The sequence below is a fragment of the Neoarius graeffei genome, chromosome 15 (genome assembly GCF_027579695.1).
Source record: "Neoarius graeffei isolate fNeoGra1 chromosome 15, fNeoGra1.pri, whole genome shotgun sequence".
In the NCBI taxonomy this organism is placed as follows: domain Eukaryota; kingdom Metazoa; phylum Chordata; class Actinopteri; order Siluriformes; family Ariidae; genus Neoarius; species Neoarius graeffei.
The window spans coordinates 40,279,500-40,289,669 of NC_083583.1; the positions used below are offsets into that span (position 1 = coordinate 40,279,500).

Consider the following 10,170-nt stretch of genomic DNA (forward strand, 5'->3'; position numbering starts at 1 on the left):
CCTGGAGCTCAAGTCCCAGAGCAATGGTCAGGGTTGGTTTAGTACACCATAGTGCCCCATAGCACAAGTGTTCATGTTATGTACAAGTACAGTGCCTTGCAAAAGTATTCATCCCCTTTGGTGTTTGTCCTGTTTTGTTGCATTACAAGCTGGACTTAAAATGGATTTTTGGAGGGTTAGCACCATTTGATTTACACAACCTGCCTACCACTTTAAAGGTGCACATTGTTTTTTTATTGTGACACAAACAATAATTAAGATGGAAAAACAGAAATCTGGAGTGTGCATAAGTATTCACCCCCTTTTGTATGAAACCTCTAAATAAGAGCTGGTCCAACCAATTCAGTTCATAAGTCACATAATTAGTTGATTTAAGATCTGTGTGTAATCAAAGTGTCACATGATCTGTCACATGATGTCTGTATAAATCAACCTGTTCTGGAAGGACCCTGACTCTGCAACACTACTAAGCAAGCAACATGAAAACCAAGGAGCCTCCAAACAGGTCAGAGACAAAGTTGTGGAGAAGTATGGATCGGGGCTGGGTCATAAAAAATATCCCAAACTTTGAATATCCCACGGAGCACCATTAAATCCATTATAGCAAAATAGAAAGAATATGGCACCACTACAAACCTGACAAGAGAAGGCCACCGAACAAAACTCACAGACCGGGCAAGGAGGGCATTAATCAGAGACACAACAAAGACACCAACAATAATGCTGAAGGAGCTGCAAAGATCCACAGTAGAGATGGGAGTATCTGTCCATAGGACCACTTTAAGCCGTACACTCCACCGAGTGGGGCTTTATGGAAGAGTGGCCAGAAAAGTCATGGATTTAAAAAAAAATAATAATAATCATGTTTGGAGTTTGCCCAACAGCATGTGGCAGACTCCCCAAACGCATGGAAGAATATTCTCTGGTCAAATGAGACAAAAATTTATCTTTTTGTCCATCATGTGAAATGCCATGTGTGGTGCAAACCCAACACCCTGAGAACACCATTCCTACAGTGAAGCATGGTGGTGGCAGCATCATGCTGTGGGGATGTTTTTCATCTGCAGGATCAGGAAAGCTGGTCAGGACTGAAGGAAAGATGGATGGCACTAAATACAGGGCAATTCTGGAGGAAAACCTGTTTGAGTCAGCCAGAGGTTTGAGACTGGGACAAAGGTTCACATTCCAGCAGGACAATGACCCTAAACATACTGCTAAATCTACACTGGAGTGGTTTAAAGGGAAACATTTAAATGTCTTGGAATGGCCTAATCAAAGCCCAGACCTCAATCCAGTTGAGAATCTGTGGCATAACTTGAAGATTGCTGTACACCAACACAACCCATCTAACTTAAAGGAGTTGGAGTGGTTTTGCCTTGAGGAATGGGCAAAAATCCCAGTGGCTAGATGTGCTAAGCTAATAGAGACATACCTCAAGAGACTTGCAGCTGTAATTGCAGCAAAAGTTGGCTTTATAAAGTATTGACTTGGGGGGGGATACTTAGGCACACTCCAGATTTCTGTTTTTTCATCTTATTGTTTGTGTCACAATAAAAAAACAATGTGCACCTTTAAAGTGGTAGGCATGTTGTGTAAATCAAATGGTGCTAATCCCCCAAAAATCCCTTTTAATTCCAGCTTGTAATGCGACAAAACAGGACAAACACCAAGGGGGATGAATACTTTTGCAAGGCACTGTATGTTGGCAGACATCTATGCATTTTACCTGCACATGCTCACAGATAAATAGATGCAGAAGTATAAATCAGGGGGGAAAAGGGCATTCTGAATATCACGTATCATTGCTATGGTCGCTGGTATGACATTACTAACAGAAGCACTAGAAAATGTAGCCAGGGAGTTCAAGTCCTGGGAGGCAGCTAGACATTCCAGTTTCAGGGTGCTAGAGGTACTGGCTATGGGGAGCTAGATGTTCCAATTCCATGGAGCTAGAGTTTTCAGTTCCAGGTAGCTAAACATTCCAGTTATGAGAAACTAGACATTCTGGGTCCAGAGATCTAGACATTCCAGTCCCAGGAGCTATTCATAACAGGAGAGGGGAGGACCAGACATTCCAGTTCCAGGGAGCACATCAGTTAAACGTAAAATCCGATTGATGTCTGTTTTGGTTTGTGGGTGGGTGGTGTGTTTTTTTTTTTTTTTTTTTTTTTTTTAAAAAGTCATTTGAAATCTGCTTTTATTTGGATGGTGATTTGGAGTTTTAGCTGCTTTTGGTCAGAGTTGGATTAAGAAGCGCATAACACTGGCTGGGTCATTAATATGGCATGAGGGCTTTCTGACAGCCTGTCGATAGGGTTTTGAATGTAGATGGAGCTGTTTATTACAGCAGGCCACTGACCTGAGACAAAAAACAATAGGGTATTGAACTAGCCAGGCCATTTTTAGAACTCTAAGAGCCAAGATTACCATTCTGTGATTTAGAGAGTAAAGAAACATTTTTTTTTCTGCATGAAAATGCAGTCAATTATGCTGTGTTCACACTTGTACCACTTTCGTACCGGTATAACTGTATCGATACAAAGTATACTGGTACAGTTTAGTGCATCTATCCACACTAGCGAGAAATGTTTGCAGTTTTCTTTCACGGTAGTTGAAATGCGCATGCGCGAAATGTTTCCGTGGTTACCGAGTAACTTCCTTCCGAGAATATATGGCATCCGTTATTTCGAGATCTCGAGAAAACAAAACAATTATTCCGTGATCTCGAGAAAACAAAACAATTATTTCATGATCTCAGCTGGATCACTGTATCTCCGTCGGTAGAGACGAAGCCGGGCCAGTCTTGTGCGGAGGTGCCGCGGACTAATTTTGAAATGATCCCTTATTAAAAGACTTAATGCAATCTCTCCCTGTGTCAACCCCGATCAAAATATTGCCTTATTAGGTGATCGATTATTCCAGACATTCTAATGACCAAAGTTGCGTCTATACAGAATGAGAAATAGCCCCAAAGTCAGCATATCACAAGTCTCTTGGTGCACCTGAATGAACCATTTCTCAGCTGTTTACTCGATCATGAAATAATTTTGTTTACTCGAGATCACGGAATAATTGTTTTGTTTTCTCGAGATCTCGAAATAACGGTTTTGTTTTCTCGAGATCTCGAATCAGTTGTGTTGTTTTCTCGAGATCCTGAATTAATTATGTCGTTATCTCGGGATAACAAGGTGAATAAAAAAAAAAAAAAGATTATATGAAGGGCCTCTCTCAGCTTCCGTACGGATGAAACAACGTGTGTGTGCTTTTTGTTGTCAATGTACAGTCTGTATTTCTGGTGGTCATTTATTCAGTCGAATCGTATAAAACGCGCGAGGCAGTTGAGAAAGAAACAAACGAATCTTCGTTCTTTACTATTTTATTCAGCGAAGACATCGATTGAGGTGTGTGACTTTGCGCATGTGCATTATATTTGTATCGATACAGAGCCGCTTCATCTGTCCACACTACAGCGAAGCGCTACAGTACCGATACTGTACCGGTACGAAACCCATACATTTGTGGGTTTCGTACCGATACAGTTATACCGCTGCAGTACCGGTATAGTTGCTAGTGTGGACAGGTGTTGCGGTACGAAAGTAGTTTCGTATCGGTACAAAATCCCAAGTGTGGACAGGGAATTAGTGAAGTCTGATTCCCCTGAAATATTTTTCTGTAAATTTCTACAAACCACATCCAGATCCTCAGACCTTCTGATGTCATTTCGGACACACTGTAACTTCTTGTAATCTATAAACATTAGCAAAGCTTCACCGTAAAGCTAAACACGGGAATGTTCTGGTGTCGGCCATCTTGAGCACCCGAAACCGTTTTTCTGACGAACGGTTTGGAATCTTTCTGCTTCCCAGGTCTTGTTTCCCAAAGTTGGAAGTGATACAGATGACAGTTACTCTTGGAATGTAATTTTATAAATACTTCCTGCTCTTTCTATTATTAATTCAACTTAATGTCAGTGAAGTAATTATATGGCAATTTATATCATCTTTGTGGAACAGATTTTTGGTTAGATTTCTATTGTGTTGTCTACATTAGCCTCAGAGTTTCAGTGCAAAGCAAGTCAAAGTCCTTCCCACACCATTCATGGCGCGTTTGGCGGCACTGATCTCCGTTTCGTAGCCCTCAGCCTATATTACGTAGCTAGGGTTACAGTGGGGGGCTAGTCCTCTGGTAACCGCAAGAGTTTGACTCCCTACTTGCATCTGTAGGCATCATTTTTATGATGGTCTTTGGTATGACCCGACCGTGAGTAGAACTTGCGATCTCCCGATCGAGAGGCGGACACGCTAACCACTAGGCCACTCGCCGGTGATTGTGCAAAGCTAAAAAAGTAAACTTCGGACAGGCTGATTGAGTACATCTGGAATAATTGCTAAGATGTGGAGATTAGATTTTTTTTTTTAAATGAATTATCCCTTCGTAAAAGGGATGGTTCCTGTCTGTCTGTCTCTGTGAAAATATTTTTTCTGCCGAGTATCATCCCTGCTTTATTCAGTCTGCATATTTTAGTATGGGTAACTTCATTAATGTGTATGTGTGTCTGACTTCTGGTCTTTAGGAGAAAGTCCTCAGGATGATGTACGTTTGGGCTTTGTGTCGAGACCAGGAAGAGTTCAACCCCTACGCTGCCTGGAGGCTGCTGGACATCTCCGCCTCGAGCACAGAGCAGATCCTCTGAAGAGCTTGAGGGGACACGAGCGTGCGCGCGCACACACACACACGGCTCAAGATGGAAGGAAGTGGCTGTGCTCATACAACCCACTGAGTGACACTTTTCCCTGAAGCATGACTGTACTACATGGGCCGTGTCGTTTTACTGGACCTGAGACTGATGTCGCACGGTTGGATGCACGTGTGACTGTCGGCACATTGTGTTGCATTTTCGCTACAGATTTGTGTTCAGTTCCTCCCTATGCAGTAGGGTGTGTGGTAAAGCAGTGCCATTCATATCAATCATTAAAGGGATCGTTCAGCCGGATATGCTAACTCGGCTATCAGTCAGTGGAAAGGCTCAAAAGCCAATGTAACTCTAAAGCCCATCTGTTATTAGCTACATTAGCGTTTTTGCCCAGATTATGTCTTTAATGGCTGAGATTTGTATAATCATTCCCAAAAGTTAAATACCAAATAAACTGTAAGAACCAATTTGAAGTTTTTAAACACATTTAAAAATATGGCAAATGTTTGCAAGACTAATCCTTAAGCAAGAAGTTCCACATCTTTGCAAATTAAATTTTTTTTTTTTTAAGATGCAGTGTGTCATACAGTTTTAAAGTGAAGTCAACAGTGTAATAAACATCAGGAAAGAAATCCTGCTTTCACTGAGGATTAAACTGACACATTACACATTGAAATTTTTTAAATAAATCAGAAAAAAACATGTTGAAAGTCATTCTGTCAGTCTCTGTGTAGGAGGCGTGGCCTCTGTACCTGTTGGTCTCAAAGTAGGTGTGGCTTCCAGCACCTTTTGTTCCACTAAAATGTATTTGTTTACTGAATCACACTGAACCTGCACTAAATCATATTAAATTATTGGCTGCTTCAAATATATTTGATCGTTTAATATTATATCTCAGAAAAGCAGATACACAATGTAGCATTAGAATGGGAGCTGGCTAACACAGATTTGGTTAGATTTATATTTCAGCACTGAGAAAAATGATGAACAAGCACATGCATTCATCCATCGCTGAGCTCGGCTATTTCAGGCCTGTCTGGTGTGATGAATCCCCTCGCGGAGGCTCGCAGCTCCTCAGCACCCACATCCCTTGATATGATTCCCAGGGGTGCCAATGAATACAGCACACCTCCACAGCCTGCTCTTGCCTGAAACCATATGTGATTGTGTTCAAGTGTGTTAACACCGATACATTTAGCCTATAAAAAAAAACAACTCTGACTCACTACAAGCATAAAACCTGTGTATTTATCATGAATAATTCCTTCTTTAACAGAATGAGAAGTTAATTCCTCGCAACGTCTCAGACGCATGTGACTCGGCAAGAGCACGCTTCAGAATAAATAGCACGTTTCTGTTGTTTCCGCAAAAGGCCAATGTAATGATGAGACATGCAGATGGCAGATTAGAGACACTTTGTACTGGCGTGTTCAAAGATGGTGTCTGTGTGTCTGAATTTGTCATGAGCATCACAGTTCTTCAGTGGACCCCAAAAGCCATGGAAGAGTCCAGAAGCGAGCTCCTGCCAGTAAACCTGTGGTCACACCAGACTATTACTAAAAGCCATGAGGCAGATCCTTTGCAAGAATCTATAATTCTGTCCTGGAAGGAAGTAATGGCCAATTTGTTTGTTTATTGATCATTGAGTCTTGTGCCGGCTTGAAAATGTCCCGATTGTGGCTTTCAGGAGAACGCTTTGCCGCCAGACTGAACATGGATCCAGACGTTCCTCAGTCATGCTCTAAACCAGCATAAATCACAGACTTGACCTCAGCTATCTTGTACAAAATGAAGTTCTTGCTGAAAAACCAGCACAAAAGGCTTAATAGTGAAACAGTTTGACGAAATATCAAACTCAACCCGTGCCCTTTTGCTTAGATGTAGTAGTAGTAAAGACGTTGGTTGTTTCACTTTTTTTTTTCTTTAGTTTTGCACTGGCGCTACAAGACTAATGCAGCTAAAGAGTAATGGATGTCTATCTCACCCAAAGTCTGAAATCTTCATGTACTTGCTTCAATCTCATTTTTGAAAGTAAATAATTTTAATATATTTAAGTGAAGCTATCTATTTTAGGGGATAAACATGACAAGCAAGTGTGTATTATGACCAGACAGGAAGCAGTTACAGAATTTAGCTGCATTGTGAAGTATTATTTAATATAAACTTTTATATTTTATTTTATAATTCATTTAGTTTACATGGCGGCACGGTGGTGTAGTGGTTAGCGCTGTCGCCTCACAGCAAGAAGGTCCGGGTTCGAGCCCCGTGGCCGGCGAGGGCCTTTCTGTGTGGAGTTTGCATGTTCTCCCCGTGTCCGCGTGGGTTTCCTCCGGGTGCTCCGGTTTCCCCCACAGTCCAAAGACATGCAGGTTAGGTTAACTGGTGACTCTAAATTGACCGTAGGTGTGAATGAGAGTGTGAATGGTTGTCTGTGTCTATGTGTCAGCCCTGTGATGACCTGGCGACTTGTCCAGGGTGTACCCCGCCTTTCGCCCATAGTCAGCTGGGATAGGCTCCAGCTCGCCTGCGACCCTGTAGAACAGGATAAAGCGGCTAGAGATAATGAGATGAGAGGTACAGCGGACTGTCACTGGGGCAGTACCATCTAAGGTAGTTATCCATCCATCCATCCATCCATTATCTGTAACCGCTTATCCTGTTCTACAGGGTTGCAGGTAAGCTGGAGCCTATCCCGGCTGACTATGGGCGAGAAGTGGGGTACACCCTGGACAAGTCACCAGGTCATTGCAGGGCTGACACATAGACACAGACAACCATTCACACTCACATTCACACCTACGGTCAATTTAGAGCCACCAGTTAACCTAACCTGCATGTGTTTGGAGTGTGGGGGAAACCGGAGCACTCGGAGGAAACCCACGCAGACATGGGGAGAACATGCAAACGCCACACAAAAAGGCCTTCATCGGCCGTCGGGCTCGAACCCAGGACCTTCTTGCTGTGAGGCGACAGTGCTAACCACTACACCACCGTGCCGCCCTAAGGTAGTTATATGTACCCTTTATATACTACTTGGGAACACGTATGTAGCTTTCTGGCCCTAAAAATGGACACACAGTTACCTTGAGGTCCAATAATGAGCTCTAGAGGGTACATTAGTGTAGATTGTACCTTGGGGGACAGAAATGGATTCCTCTTGTACCCTTATTTCTAACAGTGCAGAAGACGTCCAGGGCCTGTACATTTGTGTGTGTACGTACTTGTGTAATAAGCTGTTAATAGGCCCAAAAACACTTATCGGCAAGTTTAAGCTTAGATAAATCCTGACAGATCATTGACATTACTCTTTAGATTTTACTGATGCGGGTTTTTTCACATCTTGGCAGGTCAGCTGGTTTAGATATCACTTTCCGGGTCTGCCCCACCAGATACGGGTCACTTCAGTGGTGTGCTGAGAAAGAACTGCTTGCGCCATTTTGATTATATTTACGACAATACATTCTCTCGCCAATCTAAACAAATAACAAGCACACCATTCTTCACACCATTCACCATACATGGCGGCATGGTGGTGTAGTGGTTAGCGCTGTCGCCTCACAGCAAGAAGGTCCGGGTTTGAGCCCCGTGGCCGGCGAGGACCTTTCTGTGCGGAGTTTGTATGTTCTCCCCGTGTCCACGTGGGTTTCCTCCGGGTGCTCCGGTTTCCCCCACAGTCCAAAGACATGCAGGTTAGGTTAACTGGTGACTCTAAATTGACCGTAGGTGTGAATGTGAGTGTGAATGGTTGTCTGTGTCTATGTGTCAGCCCTGTGATGACCTGGCGACTTGTCCAGGGTGTACCCCGCCTTTCGCCCGTAGTCAGCTGGGATAGGCTCCAGCTTGCCTGTGACCCTGTAGAACAGGATAAAGCGGCTAGAGATAATAAGATGAGAGTTTCATTACTTGTTAGCTACATTAGCCTCATATTTCCAGTGCAAAGCTGTATTGGACACTAAACATGATGTGGTTGATTTGAGGTGGGGATTGTTCATCCATCTGTTATCTGTCCACTTATCCTGTCCTACAGGGTCGCAGGCAAGCTGGAGCCTATCCCAGCTAACTATGGGCGAGAGACGGGGTACACCCTGGATAAGACAACCATTCACACCTATGGTCAATTTAGAGCCACCAATTAACCTAACCTGCATGTATTTGGACTGTGGGGGAAACCGGAGCACCCGGAGGAAACGCACACGGACAGCATGCAAACTCCACACAGAAAGGCCCTTGTCGGCTGCTGGGCTCAAACCCAGGACCTTCTTGCTGTGAGGCGACAGTGCTAACCACTACACCACTGTACTGCCATGGGGATTGTTTTGTTTATTTTCTTCCCCCTTTTCTGAACTTCTAAGTTGATCTGAGTGAATCACCAATGAAATATCTGCATAAATGTCATCAAATATTGCTGCTAATAAATGTCTAACGCTGATGTATTCATTACATCAGTCAAAACATCAGCTATAAACTTTGAAACTCAGCAAAAGGAAGCGCTTATACTTTTCCTTTTATGACCTTACAGAGTTCACCTCCTTTTGCTCACAGCTCTATCAACATGCTTGATGACAAGTAGTGTTTGAATTAGCATGCTTACACTCATAAAATCATCCTAGCAAGGAATTACAGCTTTATACTGTTTTAAATATTGATGTTTGAGTGTCGGGGCACTATTTTAGGCTGTAAATCTTCTCGGCTCTACGTGGCCTGGCTCAGAAGAGCAGGCTGAGCTCAGCTGCGCAGCACAAATTCCCATCAGTCATCTCTGACGCAGCGTGTTAACATGTCCGTCTTCTCCCACACTCTTTCAGCTCCTGGCATGTGCGCTGCCTCAGTTCTTGCCCTTCACTGTTGCTCATCCGAATATCTAAAGCAGTTCCACTGGTATTGATTTCGCTACTAATGATTTTCCATGTGTGTAAGGTCCTCTGTCAGATGTTAGTATTGCCTCCAAATCATATATAATAATAAAACCATTAATAAAATAACATTAATGAAAAAATGGTCCAAATCATGAAAAATAGCCAATAATTGTCAATAAATCCGGCTAAACAAACTACTAAGCTATGCTTTTAGTCTGGGTTTAAAATATTTCAATTTAATAATTATCCAGAATTAACGAGACACATATCCAATAATTACATCCAAGTACAGACAGGTATAATGTAGTCTGTTGTCTATATTTCATTACTGTTGCCTACTTTTGTCTTTTCTGAAGCATGGTGAGAGTGAGGCTCTACAGCCAAGAAAGAGGGCGACAACATTTTTCAGCCCACAACAAATCACAAGGAAGATGCCAAGTCAAGTGTGGACGGTGTGCATCTGTTCTGTTTTGTACTTTTCCACAAAGTGTGAAGCACACAATTATATAGGACGTCTTTATAGCATTATTATTTCCTTTCAGTGGGACTAAGGAGCCAAAAGAAAAGCTTGTTAGCCAAGTTTGTTTTGAATCAGTCAATTTCATACTTTGATCAAGTTGT

The 10,170-nt window shown here is 42.7% G+C and overlaps 1 protein-coding gene across 2 annotated transcripts in view; it reads left to right on the forward strand.

Annotated features, from left to right (window-relative positions):
• The window catches only part of timm44 (translocase of inner mitochondrial membrane 44 homolog (yeast)), a 34,710-nt gene extending 29,307 nt beyond the window's left edge, over positions 1 to 5,403 (forward strand). For both annotated transcript variants that reach the window (XM_060940512.1, XM_060940513.1), the window contains exon 13: positions 4,574 to 5,403. In XM_060940512.1, the coding sequence (XP_060796495.1) occupies positions 4,574 to 4,693 (120 nt within the window). In that variant the 3' untranslated portion in view covers positions 4,694 to 5,403. The remainder of the gene's footprint in view (positions 1 to 4,573) is intronic.
• The last annotated feature ends 4,767 nt before the right edge of the window (positions 5,404 to 10,170 follow it).